Raw genomic sequence first — 25,229 nt, forward strand, 5'->3', positions numbered from 1 at the left:
CCCTCTGAATTTATAACCTTACACAGTTTGGTATCGTCTGCAAAAAATGACAGATTAAATATCTACGGTACATGCATGAATCACCGGGAACATGTCCGCCATGCAATTTTTGCAGTAATATAGGTCATCAGTGCCGGCCGCCGCAGGACTCCAGAGAGTAAGTATAATTATAAGGGTGCAGAGTATGTTCAATTGTGCCTCTTTCTATTGCACTCCGCATCCTGTGCTAAGCCAGAGATTGCAGCAAGGTTACAGGACACTACGCCCCGGCGTGTAAGCGCCCCTTACTGTAGCGACACTAGGAAAGCTGTGCATTTCATCAGCGCTGTGCAATAACAGTATCATACACTGCTGTATACTCCTGTGTAACTTCTCATACCTATGTAACGGCATAGAACAGTCCAGTAACATAGTATTATCCAACGAACCAACAAGTATAAATATTATTAACCACTAGCCTGGCATGGTCGCATCAGATGCGACCATGCCTGCAAGTGCTCTATCTGACCTGGCCGCACGGGATGCAACCAGTCAGATAGAGAGTGTTAGCACTTCCCACCGCTGCTGCTGTCAGAGGGACCGGAAGGTCCCTCTGCCTCCCTGCACTCTCCCCCTGTGTCTGCCCTGCTGCCGATCACTGCTGATCGGTCAGCACGGCAGGATCCCCCCATCCAGCGGCTGCAGACAATGGCAGCCACTGGGGAGTGTAAATAAACCCTCCCTAGCTGTCCCCAGACCCCCCCTGCATATCTCGAGGCTGTCTCGGCTTTCAAAATGAAAGCCGTGATGGTCGCGATGTTCCCGATTAATGTTTCGATGTTTGGGGGAAAATATATATATTTTTTTTTTAAATTAAAAAAAAACAAAAACATTTTCCCCTTTTTTTTAACTAAAATCATTTGGGATAGGGTTAAATTCATGTTCTTCACCTAATTCACTCATAAAAAAAACAATTTTCTGAGCTTTTTTTGCGAAATAAATCGTCAGTTAAGTGGTTAATGGCCTTGCCCTTTATTGCATTATTTTCTGCTGAAAAGGCTTTAAATGACCCAGATTGGTGGTCTTCGGTCTCGTGGCTGCTACAGCTGCTGCAAGATTTGGGCGGTCCTGGTTGCTGGCGCTGCCTATCCCCGGTCTCTGTGACAGGGTGGCGGTTGCGGATTTGGATCTACAATGATTTCTCCAGTAGTAACGCTCTGTATCTTTGCAGTGTGGACCTGAATAAAAACAGTAATATAGGGATATTGTGTAAGAAAAATAAGAATTTACTTACCGATAATTCTATTTCTCATAGTCCGTAGTGGATGCTGGGGACTCCGTAAGGACCATGGGGGAATAGCGGCTCCGCAGGAGACTGGGCACATCTAAAGAAAGCTTTAGGACTATCTGGTGTGCACTGGCTCCTCCCCCTATGACCCTCCTCCAAGCCTCAGTTAGGATACTGTGCCCGGACGAGCGTACACAATAAGGAAGGATTTTGAATCCCGGGTAAGACTCATACCAGCCACACCAATCACACCGTATAACCTGTGATCTGAACCCAGTTAACAGCATGATAACAGAGGAGCCTCTGAAAGATGGCTCACAACAATAATAACCCGATTTTTGTAACAATAACTATGTACAAGTATTGCAGACAATCCGCACTTGGGATGGGCGCCCAGCATCCACTACGGACTATGAGAAATAGAATTATCGGTAAGTAAATTCTTATTTTCTCTAACGTCCTAAGTGGATGCTGGGGACTCCGTAAGGACCATGGGGATTATACCAAAGCTCCCAAACGGGCGGGAGAGTGCGGATGACTCTGCAGCACCAAATGAGAGAACTCCAGGTCCTCCTCAGCCAGGATATCAATTTTGTAGAATATTACAAACGTATTTGCTCCTGACCAAGTAGCTGCTCGGCAAAGTTGTAAAGCCGAGACCCCTCGGGCAGCCGCCCAAGATGAGCCCACCTTCCTTGTGGAGTGGGCATTTACAGATTTTTGGCTGTGGCAGGCCTGCCACAGAATGTGCAAGCTGAATTGTACTACAAATCCAACGAGCAATAGTCTGCTTAGAAGCAGGAGCACCCAGCTTGTTGGGTGCATACAGGATAAACAGCGAGTCAGATTTCCTGACTCCAGCCGTCCTGGAAACATATATTTTCAGGGCCCTGACAACGTCTAGCAACTTGGAGTCCTCCAAGTCCCTAGTAGCCGCAGGCACCACAAATAGGTTGGTTCAGGTGAAACGCTGAAACCACCTTAGGGCGAAACTGAGGACGAGTCCTCAATTCCGCCCTGTCCCAATGGAAAATCAGATAAGGGCTTTTTCAGGATAAAGCCGCCAATTCTGACACGCGCCTGGCCCAGGCCAGGGCCAACAGCATGACCACTTTCCATGTGAGATATTTTAACTCCACAGATTTAAGTGGTACAAACCAATGTGACTTTTGGAACCCAAAACTACATTGAGATCCCAAAGTGCCACTGGAGGCACAAAAGGAGGCTGTATATACAGTACCCCTTTTACAAACATCTGAACTTCAGGGACTGAAGCTAGTTCTTTTTGGAAGAAAATTGACAGGGCCGAAATTTGAACCTTAATGGACCCCAATTTCAGGCCCATAGACACTCCTGTTTGCAGGAAATGTAGGAATCGACCCAGTTGAATTTCCTCCGTCGGGCCTTACTGGCCTCGCACCATGCAACATATTTTCGCCAATTGCGGTGATAATGTTTTTGCGGTTACATCCTTCCTGGCTTTGATCAGGATAGGGATGACTTCATCCGGAATGCCTTTTTTCCTTCAGGATCCGGCGTTCAACCGCCCTGCCGTCAAACGCAGCCGCGGTAAGTCTTGGAACAGACAGGGTCCTTGCTGGAGCAGGTCCCTTCTTAGAGGTAGAGGCCACGGATCCTCCGTGAGCATCTCTTGAAGTTCCGGTTACCAAGTCCTTCTTGGCCAATCCGGAACCACGAATATAGTGCTTACTCCTCTCCATCTTATCAATCTCAGTACCTTGGGTATGAGAGGCAGAGGAGGGAACACATACCCTGACTGGTACACCCACGGTGTTACCAGAGCGTCTACAGCTTATTGCCTGAGGGTCCCTGGACATGGCGCAATACCTGTCGAGTTTTTAATCATGTGGAAGACTTCTGGGTGAAGTCCCCACTCTCCCGGGTGGAGGTCGTGCTGAGGAAGTCTGCTTCCCAGTTGTCCACTCCCGGAATGAATACTGCTGACAGTGCTATCACATGATTTTCCGCCCAGCGAAGAATCCTTGCAGCTTCTGCCATTGCCCTCCTGCTTCTTGTGCCACCCTGTCTGTTTACGTGGGTGACTGCCGTGATGTTGTCCGACTGGATCAACACCGGCTGACCTTGAAGCAGAGGTCTTGCTAAGCTTAGAGCATTGTAAATGTCCCTTAGCTTCAGGATATTTATGTGAAGTGATGTCTCCAGGCTTGACCATAAGCCCTGGATATTCCTTCCCTGTGTGACTGCTCCCCAGCCTCGCAGGTTGGCATCCGTGGTCACCAGGACCCAGTCCTGAATGCCTAATCTGCGGCCCTCTAGAAGATGAGCACTCTGCAACCACCACAGGAGGGACACCCTTGTCCTTGGTGACAGGGTTATCCGCTGATGCATCTGAAGATGCGACCCGGACCATTTGTCCAGCAGGTCCCACTGGAAAGTTCTTGCGTGGAATCTGCCGAATGGGATTGCTTCGTAGGAAGCCACCATTTTACCCAGAACCCTTGTGCATTGATGCACTGAGACTTGGCTCGGTTTTAGGAGGTTCCTGACTAGCTCGGATAACTCCCTGGCTTTCTCCTCCAGGAGAAACACCTTTTTCTGGACTGTGTCCAGGATCATCCCTAGGAACAGCAGACACGTCGTCGGAACCAGCTGCGATTTTGGAATATTGAGAATCCAATCGTGCTGCCGCAACACTACCTGAGATAGTGCTACACCGACCTCCAACTGTTCCCTGGATCTTACCCTTATCAGGGAATTGTCCAAGTAAGGGATAACTAAAATTCCCTTCCTTCGAAGGAATATCATCATTTCGGCCATTACCTTGGTAAAGACCCGGGGTGCCGTGGACCATCCATACGGCAGCGTCTGAACTGATAGTGACAGTTCTGTACCATAAACCTGAGGTACCCTTGGTGAGAAGGGTAAAATTTGACATGAAGGTAAGCATCCTTGATGTCCCGAGACATCATGTAGTCCCCTTCTTCCAGGTTCGCAATCACTGCTCTGAGTGACTCAATCTTGAATTTGAACCTCTGTATGTAAGTGTTCAAAGATTTTAGATTTAGAATCGGTCTCACCGAGCCGTCCGGCTTCGGTACCACAACAGTGTGGAATAATACCCCGTTCCCTGTTGCAGGAGGGGTATCTTGATTATCACCTGCTGGGAATACAGCTTGTGAATGGCTTCCAAAACTGTCTCCCTGTCAGAAGGAGACATCGGTAAAGCCGACTTTAGGAAACGGCGAGGGGGAGACGTCTCGAATTCTAATTTGTACCCCTGAGATATCACCTGAAGGATCCAGGGGTCTACTTGCGAGTGAGCCCACTGCGCGCTGAAATTCATTGAGACGGGCCCCCCACCGTGCCTGATTCTGCTTGTAAAGCCCCAGCGTATACTGAGGGCTTGGCAGAGGCGGGAGAGGGTTTCTGTTCCTGGGAACTGGCTGATTTCTGCAGCCTTTTTCCTCTCCCTCTGTCACGGGGCAGAAATGAGGAACCTTTTGCCCGCTTGTCCACGAAAAGACTGCGCCTGATAATACGGCGTCTTCTCATGTTGAGAGGCGACCTGGGGTACCAACGTGGATTTCCCAGCTGTTGCCGTGGCCACCAGGTCTGAAAGACCGACCCCAAATAACTCCTCCCCTTAATAAAGCAATACTTCCAAATGCCGTTTGGAATACGCATCACCTGACCACTGACGTGTCCATAACCTTCTACTGGCAGAAATGGACAACGCACTTAGACTTGATGCCAGTTCGGCAAATATTCCGCTGTGCATCACGCATATATAGAAATGCATCTTTTAAATGCTCTATAGGCAAAAATATACTGTCCCTATCTAGGGTATCAATATTTTCAGTCAGTGAATCCGACCACGCCAACCCAGCACTGCACATCCAGGCTGAGGCGATTGCTGGTCGCAGTATAACACCAGTATGTGTGTAAATACCTTTTAGGATACCCTCCTGCTTTCTATCAGCAGGATCCTTAAGGGCGGCCCTCTCAGGCGAGGGTAGAGCCCTTACAAGCGTGTGAGCGCTTTATCCACCCTAGGGGGTGTTTCCCAACGCACCCTAACCTCTGGCGGGATAGGATATAATGCCAATAACATTTTAGAAATTATCAGTTGTTATCGGGGGAAACCCACGCATCATCACACACCTCATTTAATTTCTCAGATTCAGGAAAACTACAGGTAGTTTTTCCTCACCGAACATAATACAGGTTGAGTATCCCTTATCCAAAATGCTTGGGACCAGAGGTATTTTGGATATGGGATTTTTCCGTATTTTGGAATAATTGCATACCATAATGATATATCATGGTGATGGGACCTAAATCTAAGCACAGAATGAATTTATGTTTCATATACACCTTATACACACAGCCTGAAGGCCATTTTATCCAATATTTTTTATAACTTTGTACATTAAACAAAGTGTGTGTACATTCACATAATTCATTTATGTTTCATATACACCTTATACACACAGCCTGAAGGTCATGTAATACAATATTTTTAATAACTTTGTGTATTAAACAAAGTTTGTGTACATTGAGTCATCAAAAAACAAAGGTTTCACTATCTCACTCTCACTCAAAAAAGTCCGTATTTCGGAATATTCCGTATTTCTGAATATTTGGATATGGGATACTCAACCTGTACCCCTTTTTGGTGGTACTCGTATTATCAGAAATGTGTAAAACATTTTTCATTGCCTCAATCATGTAACGTGTGGCCCTACTGGAAGTCACATTTGTCTCTTCACCGTCGACACTGGAGTCAGTATCCGTGTCGGCGTCTATATCTGCCATCTGAGGTAACGGGCGCTTTAGAGCCCCTGACGGCCTATGAGACGCCTGGACAGGCACAAGCTGAGTAGCCGGCTGTCTCATGTCAACCACTGTCTTTTATACAGAGCTGACGCTGTCACGTAATTTCTTCCAACAGTTCATCCACTCAGGTGTCGACCCCCTAGGGGGTGACATCACTATTACAGGCAATCTGCTCCGTCTCCACATTATTTTTCTCCTCATACATGTCGACACAAAAGTACCGACATACAGCACACACACAGGGAATGCTCTGATAGAGGACAGGACCCCACTAGCCCTTTGGGGAGACAGAGGGAGAGTTTGCCAGCACACACCAGAGCGCTATATATATACAGGGATAACCTTATATAAGTGTTTTTCCCCTTATAGCTGCTGTATAGTTAATACTGCGCCTAATTAGTGCCCCCCTCTCTTTTTTAACCCTTTCTGTAGTGTAGTGACTGCAGGGGAGAGCCAGGGAGCTTCCCTCCAACGGAGCTGTGAGGGAAAATGGCGCCAGTGTGCTGAGGAGATAGGCTCCGCCCCCTTATCGGCGGCCTTATCTCCCGTTTTTCTATGTATTCTGGCAGGGGTTAAATGCATCCATATAGCCCAGGAGCTATATGTGATGCATTTTTTTGCCATCCAAGGTGTTTTTATTGCGTCTCAGGGCGCCCCCCCCAGCGCCCTGCACCCTCAGTGACCGGAGTGTGAAGTGTGCTGAGAGCAATGGCGCACAGCTGCAGTGCTGTGCGCTACCTTGTTGAAGACAGGACGTCTTCTGCCGCCGATTTTCCGGACCTCTTCTGCCTTCTGGCTCTGTAAGGGGGCCGGCGGCGCGGCTCTGGGACCCATCCAAGCTGGGCCTGTGATCGTCCCTCTGGAGCTAATGTCCAGTAGCCTAAGAAGCCCAATCCACTCTGCACGCAGGTGAGTTCGCTTCTTCTCCCCTTAGTCCCTCGATGCAGTGAGCCTGTTGCCAGCAGGTCTCACTGAAAATAAAAAACCTAAACTAAAACTTTCACTAAGAAGCTCAGGAGAGCCCCTAGTGTGCACCCTTCTCGTTCGGGCACAGAGATCTAACTGAGGCTTGGAGGAGGGTCATAGGGGGAGGAGCCAGTGCACACCAGATAGTCCTAAAGCTTTCTTTAGATGTGCCCAGTCTCCTGCGGAGCCGCTATTCCCCCATGGTCCTTACGGAGTCCCCAGCATCCACTTAGGACGTTAGAGAAATGGCTATTCTAAAGAGCAGTAAGCTGACACGTTCCAAGGATCTACTGTGCCGACTGTATGACTTGCTTGTACACTGCTGGACCGGCCATCTGCCAATTCTGACAAATGTCCTGATGGGGTGTAACATGAGGACCCACCCCCAGGATGCGCAGCATGAACCCGTTACCCTTTTCCCATGCGTGCACATGGAATGAATGCTGAGACTGATTGTTAGCCCTAGTCCATCCCCACATTCTACAGTGATACTGTGATGTACTGTACCACCATCGTCAGATGCAACTTACTTTTGAAATGCGTTCTAAACTTATATTTATTTCATTATACAGTAGTTACCTGGGTAACACCATGCTGCACTGCAGGTGGGGCAGAAGTAACATATGCACCTAGGTAACACCATGCTGCACTGCAGGTGGGGCAAATGTAAAATGTGCACCTGGGTAACACCAGGTGGGGCAGATGTAACACGGGCAGAGAGAGTTAGATGTGGGAGGGGCGTGTCCTAGCTCAGATCTAAATTGCAGTGTAATAATAAAACTGTGCTGCATGTGTGAGCTACATGCAAAAACCACCAGTATTTACTCTGCATGCAAACATAATAAATGTTTTTGCCCCCTTGTATTACAATTATATGGTTGGTATGGGTGCAGAGTTAAGGCTTTGCGTTTTTGCCTTGCTCACAACTCAAAAGAAAGTTTAGGTTATCAAAAACTGCAAAAGAAAGTCAATTTTAGAGTTCTAAAAAGGCCTATTTCAGGGAATAAGTAATGGGCGGGGAACTTACAGCTGTTCTGCAGCAATGATCAGAAGCTGCACAATTAGTGGGCTACGGAGGACTCGGAGATGGTCTTGTGGACCAATGAATGAAAATGTGAAATCTTTGCTTCATCACCAAGTTTATGTACACCGTTGAATATCAGAATCAGAATCAGCTTTATTTGCCAGGTATACTTACGTATACTAGGAATTTGTCTTCGGTTTGCTTTACAACAGCCAAGTAGGTAACAGGTAAGCAGGTGTGTGTGTGTGTGTGTGTGTGTGTGTGTGTGTGTGTGTGTGTGTGTGTGTGTGTGTGTGTGTGTGTGTGGGCAAGTAAAGTTACACAGATAGGTATACCGTAGGGACACAAGTTAGTTGCATGTACGTCTAGTCAGTCAATGTTCAGGAGTTCAGCAAGCGGACAGCTTGGGGAAAGAAACTTTTGAGGCTTCTGGTGGATCTGGCGGGGACAGCCCTGTAACGCCTGCCTGAAGGAAGCAAGTTAAACATGCTGTGGCCGGGGTGTAGGTGGTCTTTTACTATCTTCATTGCCCGCTTTTTAGCTCTGGACAAGTACAGGTCCTGGACTGAGGGAAGGTCGGCCCCGATGATCTTCTCTGCGGTTCTGACCACCTTTTGGAGCCTGCATCTGTCCCTCGCACTTGCGGAGCTGTACCATACGAGTATCGAGGAGCACAGTACCGACTCCACAATCGCGGCGTAGAAGAGGAGCAGGAGCTTCTGTGGGATGTTGAACTTCCTTAGTTGCCTGAGGAAGAACAACCTCTGCTGCGCTTTCCCAACAGTGGCGTCAGCGTTGGACCCCCATTTAAGGTCCCTGGAGATTGTGGTCCCTAGAAACTTGAAGGAATCCACTAGCGATACCACACTGTCAGCAATCGTTAGTGGAGGTGCACTAGATGACTTCTTCCTGAAGTCCACTATCATCTCGACAGTTTTGAGGGGGTTGAGGTCAAGGTTGTTGTGGATGCACCACTGGGCCAGTCGGTCTACTTCCCGTCTATAGGTCGATTCGTCCCCATCCTTGATGAGGCCGATGACGGTGGTGTCATCGGCGAATTTGATGATCCTTACTGATTGCGCCTCTGAGGTACAGTCATTTGTGTACAGGGAGAAGAGCAGGGGTGAGAGGACACAGCCCTGAGGGGTCCCTGTACTAATGGACCGCGCTTGAGAGGTGAATTCCCCCGCTTTCACCATCTGTGTCCTATCTGTCAGGAAGTCTATTATCCAGGAACAGGTAGCTTCTGGGACCCCTAGGCGAAGTAATTTGGGGTGAAAGCATGGCCACTCAGTGTGTAGGGTTTATTTAGCAAGGGGCGGCTTGTAAAACTTATCATTTCCAGGTGTGCAATCCATTCATGAGCAAAGCATCCCAAGTTAGTAAATAACCCCCCTGTGATACCACGTGTTAGACATGGAGGAGGACGTGTGATTGTCTGGGGCTCTGCTGCTGGATCCTGAGTCTGTGACTTGCAGAGTGACCGGCAGCGTGAACCAAAGTGACTACTACAGCATTTTGCAGCACAATGCAATACGTTCTGGTCTGTGTCTACTTGGTCAAGGGTTCATCCTACAGCAAGATAATGACCCAAAGCTGCCTCTAGGTTATGTAAGAACCACCTCTGAGGAAAAGAACAAGACTGTAGGCTTCATATCATGGAATGACTGCACAGTCTACAGGCTTACACCCCATTGTATTTGCGAAGAACTGGACAGAATGGTAAAAGCAAAGTGACCCACAGGTGTAGCACATTTGTGGGAACTTCTGTAGCAGTGCTTGGGAAGAAATTCCTGAGAAATATATGATTTTCATTGTAGAAAGGCTGTCACGTGTGTGTTCAGCGGCTCTATCTGCAAATGGTGGAAAACCAGCATTCATTCCAAAATGGGGTGTGGTTTTGGGTGTGGCCTCATGTAACACCCCATTTTGAGGCCCCCACCCTATAGATTATGGCACACTGATAGTCTCATGGACTCTTTGTGCATGTGCTAGCTTCCTTTTCATTGGGGAAAGAGCCCCCAGACACTTGAATACCTGCCCCCTCTAGTCATGAAATGCTCCTGCTTGCTTCCTAAAAGAGACTCTAAAACACAAATAGGAGTACTATCTATTATCCATCATCCGCTCACCTTTCCATAACGATGGGCTGATTGGGGGTCCTCCATTTACCGCTAAGCTGTAAAAAAAAAGTAAACAAGCATAAATACATATACAGCATAAACAAGTAATAACATGTTCCGGTCCTCAGATACTGAGGGCTATTCAGGTTTGTTAGCAAACCAAAAAAGATCACTAATGGGCAAAACCATGTGCAGTGCAGGTGGGGCAGATGTAACATGTGCAGAGAGAGTTAGAATTGGGTGGGGTGTGTTCAAACTGAAATCTAAATTGCAGTGTAAAAATAAAGCAGCCAGTATTTACCCTGCACAGAAACAATATAACCCACCCAAATCTAACTCTCTCTGCACATGTTACAGCTGCCCCCCTGCAGTGCACATGGTTTTGCCCATTAATGTGCTATTTATGGTTTGCTAACAGACCTGAATAACCCCCTATTGGCCCTCATTCCGAGTTGTTCACTCGCTAGCAGATTTTAGCAGCATTGCACACGCTAGGCCGCCGCCCTCTGGGAGTGTATCTTCACTTAGCAGAATTGCGAACGAAAGATTAGCAGAATTGCGAATAAATATTTCTTAGTAGTTTCTGAGTAGCTCGAGCTTACTCCTACACTGCGATCACCTCAGCCCGTTTCGTTCCTGGTTTGACGTCACAAACACGCCCTGCGTTCGGACAACCACTCCCCCATTTCTCCAGGCACTCCCGCGTTTTATCCTGGCACGCCTGCGTTTTTCCGCACACTCCCAGAAAACGGTCAGTTTCCGCCCAGAAACACCCACTTCCTGTCAATCACACTCCGATCACTTCAACGATGAAAATTCTTCGTTCGGCCGTGAGTAAATCTACTAAGTTTTGAGCTAAAATACTTAGCGCATGCGCACTGCGTACCATGCGCATGCGCATTTTTGCCTTAATCGCTCTGTTGCGAAAATCGGCAACAAGCGAACAACTCGGAATGACCCCCATTATACTACAGGTTGAGTATCCCTTATACAAAATTCAAAATCACACATTTTTGGTTCCCTTACTGAGATAATGGGGTCAATTCAATTCGGCAATTTATGAATAGCGCCGGGAATTAGCTCCCGACGCTATTCAATTCAGCTCCAGTTAAGTCGGCGATGTCCCATTCTCGCCGACTGAACAGGTTGAATTGTCGGGAGAACGGGCATTCTCCAACTTAACTCCCCGGCGCGAGGCTGATTCCCGACAGAATCAGCCTCGCGCCGGCCGCGAGGAAGCACTTTTGCCGGGTTTCTTCTCTCATCCCCGGGGATGAGAGAAGAATTCCCGACAATTGCGGGTAACTAGCAGCTGAATTGAATAGCGTCGGGAGCTAATTCCCGGCGCTATTCATAAGTTGCCGAATTGAATTGAATTTTGGATAAGGGATACTCAACCTGTATTATACTGCTATAAGGAGATAAGTTACCAGGGCACACATACAGCAGCGTTGTGTGGAAATAGTCCAGAGACAAATCCTACAGAAATAATAAATATGTATTAAAAGAAACATATAATAGATTGTGTTGTAGAGGTGATCACACAGATACAGCTTTCGCCAATGTTCTAATTTGAATGTTTATTAAAATAAAGTCACTATTTCCGATCCCTCATTTGGCCAGTCTTCAGCAGACAGACTGGGCCTGATTCAGTATATGCAGTAGCAGCCGAGCCACTGCTGCCAATGCATGATAATCGGAGACCCCCTCACCGGCTGCGGCCCTAATCCGATGTGGTGCGCAAAACCATCAGTCGGACATTGGCTACACCAACTAACCATGTGGTTGTTCAGAAAGTCCTATGGAATTAGGCCGCCAGTGTCAGTGGAACTGCGTATTTAGAATCTGATCCCTGACACCGGCTCACCCCCAGCTTGCCGCAGACACCCCTCATCACCGCCCAGGAACACCTATCAGAATTGCATGGGTCTCCCTGCAATACTGATCTGTTGCTCTATGTCCACCGACGGTAAGCATGCACAGATGTACGCTCCGGTGTTACACGTCCGCCCAGCGCTGAATCAGGCCCTGTAGCTTGTTATTAAATAAATAAGAGCCATTTCTACAATATTTTTTTTTTTTGTATTTTTATTCCTACACAGTAACTTGTACCTTTTGCGCAGCCACGCTGGCGTCTCTATACTAACGCTACTGCAAAGCCCTTCCCTTGTGTATATCCGTGCCTCCAAATGTGCAAGGACTGAGACGGCCACTGTCTGTGTCCAGAGACGCTGTAATCAAGCTTAGTGCGGCTTTAGATCCCACCAGCGAGACTTGCACCTGCCCTATGGCACAAGATCGGCATGCATGTGTGGTGCGACTCAACTGGGAAAACATTGGCGATTGCATGCATTTCGGAATGGCGTCCACCTCAGTTTCGGGCATTAATTCCACTATCACACCTCTGTCTCCTGCACTCACCCCTCTCTGCAGTGTCTCACAGCACCTCTACACAGGTCTCACAGCACCTACACCCCTTCCACTTCCAGTCTCCTGCACGCACCCTATCTCTGCAGCTTCTCACAGCACCTCTGCACAGATCTCACAGCACCTACACCCCTTCCACTTCCAGTCTCCTGCACGCACCCCATCTCTGCAGCTTCTCACAGCACCTCTGCACAGATCTCACAGCACCTACACCCCTTCCACTTCCAGTCTCCTGCACGCACCCCCTCTCTGCAGCTTCTCACAGCACCTCTACACAGGTCTCACAGCACCTACACCCTCTTCCCCTCTCAGTCTCCTGCACTCATCTCCTCTCTGCAGTGTCTCACAGCACCTCTACACAGGTCTCACAGCACCTACACCCTCTTCCCCTCTCAGTCTCCTGCACTCATCTCCTCTCTGCAGCTTCTCACAGCACCTCTACACAGGTCTCACAGCACCTACACCCTCTTCCCCTCTCAGTCTCCTGCACTCATCTCCTCTCTGCAGTGTCTCACAGCACCTCTGCACAGATCTCACAGCACCTACACCCCTTCCACTTCCAGTCTCCTGCACGCACCCCATCTCTGCAGCTTCTCACAGCACCTCTGCACAGATCTCACAGCACCTACACCCCTTCCACTTCCAGTCTCCTGCACGCACCCCCTCTCTGCAGCTTCTCACAGCACCTCTACACAGGTCTCACAGCACCTACACCCTCTTCCCCTCTCAGTCTCCTGCACTCATCTCCTCTCTGCAGTGTCTCACAGCACCTCTACACAGGTCTCACAGCACCTACACCCTCTTCCCCTCTCAGTCTCCTGCACTCATCTCCTCTCTGCAGCTTCTCACAGCACCTCTACACAGGTCTCACAGCACCTACACCCTCTTCCCCTCTCAGTCTCCTGCACTCATCTCCTCTCTGCAGTGTCTCACAGCACCTCTGCACAGATCTCACAGCACCTACACCCCTTCCACTTCCAGTCTCCTGCACGCACCCCCTCTCTGCAGCTTCTCACAGCAGCTCAACACAGGTCTCACAGCACCTACTTCCCCTTCCCCTCTGTCTCCTGCACGCACCACCTCTCTGCAGCTTCTCACAGCACCTCTACACACGTCCCACCGCACCTACACCCCCTTCCAGTCTACTGTACGCACACCCTCTCTGCAGCTTCTCACAGCACCTACACCCCCTTCCCCTTCCAGTCTCCTGCACGCACCCCCTCTCTGCAGCTTCTCACAGCACCTCTACACAGGTCTCACAGCACCTACACCCTCTTCCCCTCTCAGTCTCCTGCACTCACCCCTCTCTGCAGTGTCTCACAGCACCTCTGCACAGATCTCACAGCACCTACACCCCTTCCACTTCCAGTCTCCTGCACGCACCCCCTCTCTGCAGCTTCTCACAGCACCTCTACACAGGTCTCACAGCACCTACACCCTCTTCCCCTCTCAGTCTCCTGCACTCATCTCCTCTCTGCAGTGTCTCACAGCACCTCTGCACAGATCTCACAGCACCTACACCCCTTCCACTTCCAGTCTCCTGCACGCACCCCCTCTCTGCAGCTTCTCACAGCAGCTCAACACAGGTGTCACAGCACCTACTCCCCCTTCTCCTCTCAGTCTCCTGCACGCACCACCTCTCTGCAGCTTCTCACAGCACCTCTACACACGTCCCACCGCACCTACACCCCCTTCCAGTCTACTGTACGCACACCCTCTCTGCAGCTTCTCACAGCACCTACACCCCCTTCCCCTTCCAGTCTCTGCACGCACCCCCTCTCTGCAGCTTCTCACAGCAGCTCAACACAGGTCTCACAGCACCTACTCCCCCTTCCCCTCTCAGTCTCCTGCACGCACCACCTCTATGCAGCTTCTCACAGCACCTCTACACACGTCCCACCGCGCCTACACCCCCTTCCAGTCTACTGTACGCACACCCTCTCTGCAGCTTCTCACAGCACCTACACCCCCTTCCCCTTCCAGTCTCCTGCACGCACCCCCTCTCTGCAGCTTCTCACAGCAGCTCAACACAGGTCTCACAGCACCTACTCCCCCTTCCCCTCTCAGTCTCCTGCACGCACCACCTCTCTGCAGCTTCTCACAGCACCTCTACACACGTCCCACCGCACCTACACCCCCTTCCAGTCTACTGTACGCACACCCTCTCTGCAGCTTCTCACAGCACCTACACCCCCTTCCCCTTCCAGTCTCCTGTCGCTCCACCTCCACAAACAAAAAGTTTTATTTGGACAGAACACATTGAAACGTACTATATCAGTATCTCTGTAGTGTGGTTTCCATTCGTCTCCGATCACTGCCGCAGGTCACCTGCGCTGCGGCAGTGTCAGTAACGGTCTGTCTATAAATGCAGCCGCTGAATAAAGGCCCTGTTAAACAAAGCACAGAATGCAGTAAGTATTTACCTGAGTGAGGGCAGTCCTATCCGTCGGTGAGTGTTAAATTCCTCTGTAAACTCTTTAGAGATTTTTGCATCTGTGCTGAGGTGACAAATGAGCAGGTTATACAGCGCTGGTCTGTTTCTGCATTCCGTTAGCAGATGGCGGTAGGCAGTGCGATTAAATGTCAAATATCCCAGTGCATTGGCACAGGCCACGCGAACCTTTTTACAAAAAAATAAATCCTTTTTTAAGCAAAATATTATTAACATAGTAACTAAGGTTGAAAAAAGACAATTGTCCATCGAGTTCAACCTATTTGTGGTCTCCTATGCAGTCTTATTATAGGACTAGTAATTTTTATGTTAGGACTAGTTATATTAACTATAATGCGTGCCTACGCACCATAACCCTGAATATCTTTATCCAATAAGAATTTATCTAACCCATTCTTAAAGGTGTTGACTGAGTCCGCCATTACTACTCTCTCAGGCAGGGAATTCCAAACTCGTATTGCCCTTACTGTGAAAAAACCTTTTCGCCTCAATGTGCGGAAATTCCTCTCCTCTAACCTAAGCGAGTGTCCACGTGTCCTCTGTGCTGAACTTATAGAAAACAGGTCCCTCCCAAGCTTTGTGTATTGACCCCTTATATATTTGTAGATGTTGATCATGTCCCCTCTTAGTCTCCTCTTTTCTAATGTAAACATGCCTAGCCTTGCAAGCCTTTCCTCGTATTCCAGCATCTCCATGCCCTTGATTAGTTTGGTCGCCCGCCTCTGAACCTTTTCTAGCTCCAGGATATCCGTTTTGTAATATGGTGCCCAAAATTTACTCCACTGCTATTGGTTCACCTATGGCATGTCACTGTGCACATCTGCATTCCAGTCACGTCTTGTGAAAGGATGGTGCACAGTACAAATGTCGCCTCATAGTGCGATCTGCTTCCACTGTACCACCAATTTGTCATTTGCACCATTCAATTAATGCTGTAAAATAAACTGGGATTAGCCTTATTCATGGGTGTCACTATTAGGGTAACACCTGTGTGTCAGGGCCCATTGTGTATCTGTTACTCGTGCTGCCTCAGGCCCTGCTCCCCATTACCACAGAGTGTAGTGGCCGCTCACTCTCACTGACACCATCAGTGAGCCGCGTTACCACAGAGTGCAGTGGCCACTCACCCTCACAGGACATCACTGGTGAGCCACGTTACCACAGAATGCAGTAGCAGCTCATACTCACAGGACAACATCAGTGAGCCGCGTCACCACAGAGTGCAGTGGCCGCTCACCCTCGCAGGACACCATCAGTGAGCCGCATTACCACCCAGTGTAGTGGCCGCTCATCCTCTCAGGAAACCATCAGTGAGCAGCATTACCACAGAGTGCAGTGGCTAATCACCATCACAGGACACCATCAGTGAGCCGCATTACCGTGCAGTGGACACTCATCCTCACAGTGAGCCACATTGTTACAAAATCCAGTGGCCGCTCTCCCTCACAGGACACCATCAGTGAGCCGCATTACCACAGAGTGCAGTGGCTAATCACCATCACAGGACACCATCAGTGAGCCACATTATCACAAAATGCAGTGGCCGCTCTCCCTCACATGACACCATCAGTGAGCTGCATTACAACAGAGTGCAGTAGCCGCTCACCCTCACAGGACACGGACACCATTAGTGAGCCACGATATCACATAGTGCAATGTCCGCTCACCCTCACAGGACACCATCAGTGAGCCATGTTATCACATAATGCAGTGGCCGCTCTCCCTCACATGACACCATCAGTGAGCTGCATTACAACAGAGTGCAGTAGCCGCTCACAGGACACGGACACCATTAGTGATCCACGATATCACATAGTGCAGTGTCCGCTCACCCTCACAGGACACCATCAGTGAGCCATGTTATCACATAGTGCAGTGGCTGCTCACCTTCACAGGATACCATTAGTGAGCCACGTTATTACATAATGCAGTGGCTCCTCTCCCTCACAGGACACCATCAGTGAGCCGCATTACCACAGAGTGCAGTAGCCACTCACCCTCATAGGACACGGACATCATTAGTGAGCCACGTTATCACATAGTGCAGTGGCTGCTCACCCTCACAGGACACCATTAGTGTGTGCAGTGATATATCCATATTTTTAATTGTCCTAGTTTATAAGGATATTAGATGTCAAATGAACTTTATATGGTCACAGGCCCCACCTACTAGTAGGACGTCCCCGCTTCATGCTGCAGCGCTATATTATCATTGATATTCGGCAGGATCACGCCTGCGTAGGAGTTAGCAAAGGTTCTTTAGTAGTGTCAGAGTCTTTGCTGTCACTGTGCAGCGCCATCTTTCTGAAGATATCACCTGAAAGATGGCGCTGCCAGCTCTTTACATAGGGAGTGGATCCAGCTCCACAGACACTGTGAGGCTTGCTTAAGGGTCCTGGGTGTGCAGGGTGGGGTCCATGTGCACGGCATACTTAATAGATACGCCCCTAAAGATAGCATTATAGGCTAACATGTTTCCACTGTACGTTAGAGCAAGGAAAAGTCAGGAGAGACAGGAAGACCATACAGCAGACAGTACCCTGCTTACCTCTTCATCCTCAGACTGTAAATGGCTGCAGAGGCACTCCACTGTTCCAAGTGTAGTAATTGCATCTGGGATTCCAGCCCGTGTGTGAGCCAGACTGGCCAGCAGCTCCCCTGTCACAAAGGAATGAGGCCGTCACTGGGCAGCACAAAGCACTGGTCACAGGGATACGTAGCTAGGTCTGATTTCCTTACACCTCTGACTACAAGTACATAGGGGAGCAGCTGCTCCCCGAATAATGATAATGGAACTATAATAGATGAGGAATACATCTATATAACAGCATGAAGGTTATTTCCAGGATAAAATTATATGAAAACTAATAAGCACAGCACCTACCCACTAACACACCAGTGACTATATAATAATAAGCACAGCACCTACCCGCTAACACACCAGTGACTATATAATAATAAGCACAGCACCTACCCACTAACACACCAGTGACTATATAATAATAAGCACAGCACCTACCCGCTAACACACCAGTGACTATATAATAATAAGCACAGCACCTACCCGCTAACACACCAGTGACTATATAATAATAAGCACAGCACCTACCCACTAACACACCAGTGACTATATAATAATAAGCACAGCACCTACCCACTAACACACCAGTGACTGTATAATAATAAGCACAGCACCTACCCACTAACACACCAGTGACTATATAATAATAAGCACAGCACCTACCCGCTAACACACCAGTGACTATATAATAATAAGCACAGCACCTAACCGCTAACACACCAGTGACTATATAATAATAAGCACAGCACCTACCCACTAACACACCAGTGACTATATAATAATAAGCACAGCACCTACCCACTAACACACCAGTGACTGTATAATAATAAGCACAGCACCTACCCACTAACACACCAGTGACTATATAATAATAAGCACAGCACCTACCCGCTAACACACCAGTGACTGTATAATAATAAGCACAGCGCTTACCCGCTAACACACCAGTGACTATATAATAATAAGCACAGCGCCTACCCGCTAACACACCAGTGACTATATAATAATAAGCACAGCACCTACCCACTAACACACCAGTGACTATATAATAATAAGCACAGCACCTACCCGCTAACACACCAGTGACTATATAATAATAAGCACCTACCTGCTAACTCACCTGTGACTATATAATAATAAGCACCTACCTGCTAGCTCACCAGTGACTATATAATAATAAGCACCTACCTGCTAGCTCACCAGTGACTATATAATAATAAGCACCTACCTGCTAGCTCACCAGTGACTATATAATAATAAGCACCTACCTGCTAGCTCACCAGTGACTATATAATAATAAGCACCTACCTGCTAGCTCACCAGTGACTATATAATAATAAGCACCTACCTGCTAACTCACCAGTGACTATATATTAATAAGCACCTACCTGCTAACTCACTAGTGACTATATAATAATAAGCACCTACCTGCTAACTCACCAGTGACTATATAATAATAAGCACCTACCTGCTAACTCACCAGTGACTATATAATAATAAGCACCTACCTGCTAGCTCACCAGTGACTATATAATAATAATAAGCACCTACCTGCTAACTCACCAGTGACTATATAATAATAAGCACCTACCTGCTAACTCACCAGTGACTATATAATAATAAGCACCTACCTGCTAACTCACCAGTGACTATATAATAATAAGCACCTACCTGCTAACTCACCAGTGACTATATAATAATAAGCACCTACCTGCTAGCTCACCAGTGACTATATAATAATAAGCACCTACCTGCTAACTCACCAGTGACTATATAATAATAAGCACCTACCTGCTAGCTCACCAGTGACTATATAATAATAAGCACCTACCTGCTAGCTCACCAGTGACTATATAATAATAAGCACCTACCTGCTAACTCACCAGTGACTATATAATAATAAGCACCTACCTGCTAACTCACCAGTGACTATATAATAATAAGCACCTACCTGCTAACTCACCAGTGACTATATAATAATAAGCACCTACCTGCTAGCTCACTAGTGACTATATAATAATAAGCACCTACCTGCTAGCTCACCAGTGACTATATAATAATAAGCACCTACCTGCTAGCTCACCAGTGACTATATAATAATAAGCACCTACCTGCTAGCTCACTAGTGACTATATAATAATAAGCACCTACCTGCTAGCTCACCAGTGACTATATAATAATAAGCACCTACCTGCTAACTCACCAGTGACTATATAATAATAAGCACCTACCTGCTAACTCACCAGTGACTATATAATAATAAGCACCTACCTACTAACTCACCAGTGACTATATAATAATAAGCACCTACCTGCTAACACAACTGTGCTGGAACTCCGTGACTGTAGCAGCTCTGATAGTATTGTCACCCCTCTGGCAGACAAAGTGACCTGATCCATGCCCACAATTATTCTGGCTAATACAACAGTCTGCGGAAAGATGCAACATGTTATATATATTCTCTCTTCTGCACACATTTTATATATATATATATATATATATATATATATATATATAGTATACACGTAGACGGCGGCAGCAAGGTAAATAAAGACACGATACACCATGTTGTAGGCTACAACACGCTGTATCGTGTCCTTATTTACCTGAGTGCCGCCGTCTACGTGTATACCATATTGGGGATCTGCTCAGTCCTCTAATTAAGAAGGCAACAGAAGAGGTATACTATTTTATGCGGAGAGTGCCGGGCTCAACGTATATATATGGGTGTAGTAGTGTATGCCGGCGGCCGGGCTCCCGGCGACCAGCATACCGGCGCCGGAATCCTGACCGCCGGCATACCGACTGCTGGACGAGCGCAAATGAGGCCCTTGCGGGCTCGCTGCGCTCGCCACACTGCGGCCGCGCTATTTATTCTCCCTCCAGGGGGGTCGTGGACCCCCAAGAGGGAGAATAAATGTCGGTATGCCGGCGGTCGGGACCACCCATATATATACATACATATTTCTGCAGCAGGTTACATTGGTTTCCACAGGGAAACATCGGGGTGTAGAGTGGATCTGGATCCAGAGGCACCAACAGGCAAAGCTTTAGCTGTCCGCGGATGCATATAACCCCGCCTCCAGGCACTGAGAGCTCAGTCTTGAGTTGGTCACTGAACAGGGGGGCTGCGCTGTGCAGCCCTGAAAGTTTTTCATCTGACAGAGAAAGTGACTTTGTTATTTGAGCTGGCAGCACTGTATGTCAGTGTGACATTCAGTGCTGCAGCTCCATCACCTCCCGATGGCCTGGTTCTCGGGTACCTGCGGCAGAGGCGTCCCGACTTAGGCACTGCTCTCCTGGATCGCGTGGCTGCTATGGGGAGGAGGTAAGAGGGTCTCGTAGGCGGAAACCCGCCATTAACCCGTGATCCATCCGCGGTCTGGGGAGATGGATCGCAGGACTGGCGTGGACACAGTCACTGGGCAGGGACCCCACTAGACCACCAGGGCATTGGAGCACAGGTCAGGTGTATTAACATAATTTTAATGGGGCTCCATAGTACTACCTGGGGTGGAAGACCAGCATAGGGGAGGCGGCTCTTGACCTGTAGCCCTTCCCCTGGCCCAGGGAGCCATCTCCTGCAAATTTCCCGCCTTGGAGCTGCCTCACTCTCTCTCGCTCCCTCACAGAGACTCTCGGCGCCATCTTAACAGCATAGCTGCAGCAGGTCTCTGGGATTGCTGGGCAAGGTCTCACATGTAAAGTCGTCTGTGTACAGTGCTGTGCCCACTGGCGTTTCTATAATGGTTGCAATGTGTTTTTAAAATACCCCTCCAGTGTCCAGCGCTGGCATCTGCAGCGCTGTTAAAACACAGTGAAAATAGCTCAGCGGCCATTTTCACAGAGTTCTGTGCATGCGCAGTAGGAAAATCTCAGGGAAAATGGGCGCCGCACCATTTTCCTGGAGATCTGCGCATGTGCAGAAGAGTCTGAGCCCTCTAGTGCTCAGACTCTCAGCGCTGCCGGCAGAGAGGAGGGGGCCCGAACGGAGGAGGCTGAACACGGGCCTCCTCCTCTCTTAAAGCGCCCCTGGCTGTGCCTTTACATTTACTTGAGTATCCTACTTGTCTTAGAGACAGCGTTAGTTGAGAAAAGGTGTACATTGCAGAGTATATTTTAGGAGTATTCTGCTATATCTTCCGGTCTGAGACCGCGCTGTGATAAATATATATAAGTCCTGTGCAGCATTATTGTAATATAATTTCTGCATTGCTTGTGACTGTGTGTGCCTGTATCTGCTGTATGGTTTCACTCTCAGTGTTTCCCAGATATAACTGTCACTATATTCTGTACCCCAAGGGGAAAGATGTATTTGGGTCAAACAATATAGTTGTGCACAGAGTTTATGTATATACGTATATAAGTATATTACTCCTGTGTAACAGTCACATTATACCCTGTTGTTTTATTCCACAGGTTATTATATTTGTCTGGCTATTTCATCGTACTGTGTAAGTCCAATTGTTTACATTGTGCAATGTCTAACAAAAAGGGCAGCAAATCTGTGGAAGCTCCTGCATCATGCAGAGCATACTCCGCGGATTTATCAGAGGGGGAAGTATTGTATAAGGGTCTCTGTACTGCGTGCCATGCACCTCCCAGTCAGTCCGCAGCACCTGCATTTAGGGGGACCTTTACTAAGCAGTGATAAGAGCGGAGAAGTGAGCCAGTGGAGAAGTTGCCCCATCAACCAGTCAGCAGCTCTGTATCATTTTATAGTATCCAAATTATAGATGTTACTTCAGGGCTGATTGGTTGCCAATGCCACGGGCAACTTCTCCACTGGCTCACTTCTCCGCTTTTATCACTGCTTAGTAAATGGCCTCCATGGGCAGCATTGACTACCCTGCTGGGTACTCTAGTTGAGTGCCTTGCACTCCCTATAGGGCCACCTGTGTCATTACCCCCAAAAAATGTCCCTATGGTTAATCCGCCTTGGGCAGAATATTTGTCTAATCAACTGCAACAACTAAACCAGTTCCTGGTTAGACAGAAGTCTACCTTGGGTCACTCCCGTGCCCCTGGTCCCTCTAAGCAGGCTGCTTCCTCCTCCCAGTCTACAAACCTCTCTGATGTCTCATCTGAAGAGGAGGGGAGCATACGGTCCTATCGGACACTGAATCCTGTGTTACTGATGAGGATTCTCCCTCACAGATTGATGTCCCTACCCTGGTGGTTGCTCCGAAGCATATCCTGCAACTCACAGATGAGGAGGATTCCACTACTGTGGCAAAGAAAACTGATAAGTTTAAACATCAGATGGTGGTTAAAACTGTATTACTCCATTCTGATCATTTAGTGGACATCAGGCAGGAACCCTGGTCTAATCCAGGGAATTAATTCCCTATTCCCAAACGGGCATTGGCTCACTACCCTCTCCCTGCAGAGTTGTGTAACAAATGGGAAACTCCACCGCCGGTGGATTCTCATGTCACCCGCCTAGTGGTGTCATCCACTCTGCTTGTCATCACTGTCACCTCACTGAGGGAGCCGACAGATAAGCGTATTGAAGGATGCCTGAAATCTGTATATTCCCTTACAGGGGCTATTCATAGACCCACTATAGCTGCCTCGTGGGCTGCAAAAGGTATTGAAGTGTGGGTTCAGGCATTCGAGGAACAGCTGCCCGAGAATATCTCTGAAAATGCCAGACAATACCTGTCTCATATTACCACCGCTTCTTATTACATTCAAGAAGCGTCCTCTGAGGCAGGAGTACTGGCGGGAAAGGCGTCGGCTACGTCTGTCCTGGTGCGCCACATACTGTGGTTGAGGTCGTGGAAAGTGGATTTTTACTCAAAGAAGACTTTGGAAGTCCTCCCCTTCACTGGGGACATTTTGTTTGGGGAAGAGCTAAATAAAATTGTGTCTGAACTGGCAGCTGCTAAGACAGCTTTTTTCCCCACTACTAATCCTTCTCAGAAGGCAAAAAGTACCACATGTCATTCCTTTCGTCCTCAAGGGTAAAACGAAAGGTCAGACATACCTGAGACAATCTTGCGTTTCCAAAACCTCCAAGCCCAAGGCGAAGTAGTCTTGTGCACCCCGTCAGCCTGCTGCCAAACATGACAAGCCTGCTGCATGATGGGGCAGGCCTTCCCCTTGGGGACCCCAGGGTGGGAGGCTGACTTCTACAGTTCGCCCAGGTCTGGCTCACGACCACTTCAGACGCTTGGGTACTGGAAGTTGTCTGTCACGGGTATTCTGTCTCATTCAAGAGATGACCCCTCACCAGCTCTGCACAACGGCTCCCCCGAATGATCTGTTGAAAGCGCAGGCTCTACAAATGGTTGTAAGTTCCCTCCTGGGCATGGGGATGGTTGTGCCGGTTCCTCACCCCCAGAGGGGCAGAGGTTATTACTCGACCCTGTTTCTGGTCCCGAAACCCAGTGGGTCCTACCAGCCTATACTCAACCTCAAATCTTTGAAGAAGTTTGTGAGAGTGTCCAAGTTTCATATGGAAACACTGCGCTGAATAGTGCTGGCTATGGAACCCGGAGACTATATGGTATCCCTGTATATACAGGATGCATATCTGCATATTCCTATTGCAATCTCACATCAGCATTTCCTGCGGTTTGCTATTGGCAACCTTCACTACCAATTCCAGGCTCTGCCATTTGGACTGGCTACGGCTCCTCGGATCTTCACCAAGGTCATGGCCATTATGATGGCCCATCTCCATTGCCAGGGAGTCAAAATCCTGCCATACTTGGACGATTTACTGATTCTGGCAAGTTCACACGAAGTCCTCCTCAGTCATCTACAACTGACGGTGACTTTCCTGCAATCCCACGGTTGGCTAATACATTGGAAAAAGTCCTCGCTGGTCCCAGCTCAGAGCATGGTGCACCTAGGGGCACTCTTTGATACTCAGTCAGAGACTGTTCCTGTCTCCAGACAAAGTCCTGAAACTTCAGGACAGGATAAGGCGCTTCCTTCATCGCCCCAGAGTATTGATACACTCGGCGATGCAAGTACTTGGCCTCATAGTGTCGTCTTTCGACATGGTAGAGTACGCTCAATTTCACTCTCGTCCTCTGCAACAGTTGATTCTCTCCAAGTGGGATGGCCTACCTCATCGGATCAGATACCAAATGATCTCTTTGACTCCGGAGGTTCGTCTGTCGCTGTCCTGGTGGATCCAGGACCAGCAATTGATCAGGGGCCGTCACTTCTGTATCCACAACTGGGTTCTACTGACAATGGACGCCAGTCTGCGGGGATGGGGAACGGTGTTGGAGCAACACTCATTTTAGGGTCGTTGGACCAAGGAAGAATCACTATTTCTGATCAATATTCTGGAGCTGAGGACAGTGTTCAATGCACTGTCTCTCGCCCTGCCTCTGGTACGGAACAGGCCTGTTCAGGTACAATCAGACGCCATCACAGTGGCTTACATAAACCATCAGGGTGGCACTCGAAGTCGCATGGCAATGTTGGAGGTGTCCAAAATCCAATGTTGGGCGGAACGCCATCTGCCAGCTACATCGGCAGTGTTCATTCCAGGCATCCTGAACTGGGAAGCGGACTTCCTCAGTCGCCAGGATGTTCAAACCGAAGAGTGG

The 25,229-nt window shown here is 48.5% G+C and overlaps 1 protein-coding gene across 7 annotated transcripts in view; it reads right to left on the reverse strand.

Moving 5' to 3' along the window:
• Nucleotides 1–987: 987 nt before the first annotated feature.
• The window catches only part of ANKAR (ankyrin and armadillo repeat containing), a 356,791-nt gene continuing 332,549 nt past the window's right edge, over nt 988–25,229 (reverse strand). For 5 of the 7 annotated variants that reach the window (XM_063932915.1, XM_063932914.1, XM_063932916.1 and 2 more), the window contains 5 exons: nt 19,970–20,087; nt 17,626–17,735; nt 15,049–15,245; nt 10,208–10,254; nt 988–1,217 (listed from right to left, as the gene is read on the reverse strand). In XM_063932915.1, coding sequence (XP_063788985.1) covers nt 1,012–1,217; nt 10,208–10,254; nt 15,049–15,245; nt 17,626–17,735; nt 19,970–20,087 — 678 coding nt within the window. In that variant the 3' untranslated portion in view covers nt 988–1,011. Of the gene's footprint in view, nt 1,218–10,207; nt 10,255–14,895; nt 15,013–15,048; nt 15,246–17,625; nt 17,736–19,969; nt 20,088–25,229 lie in introns of those variants that run through there. The other 2 variants (XR_010181859.1, XR_010181860.1) reach the window with 2 other exon arrangements.

The sequence above is a fragment of the Pseudophryne corroboree genome, chromosome 7 (genome assembly GCF_028390025.1).
Source record: "Pseudophryne corroboree isolate aPseCor3 chromosome 7, aPseCor3.hap2, whole genome shotgun sequence".
Taxonomy (NCBI): domain Eukaryota; kingdom Metazoa; phylum Chordata; class Amphibia; order Anura; family Myobatrachidae; genus Pseudophryne; species Pseudophryne corroboree.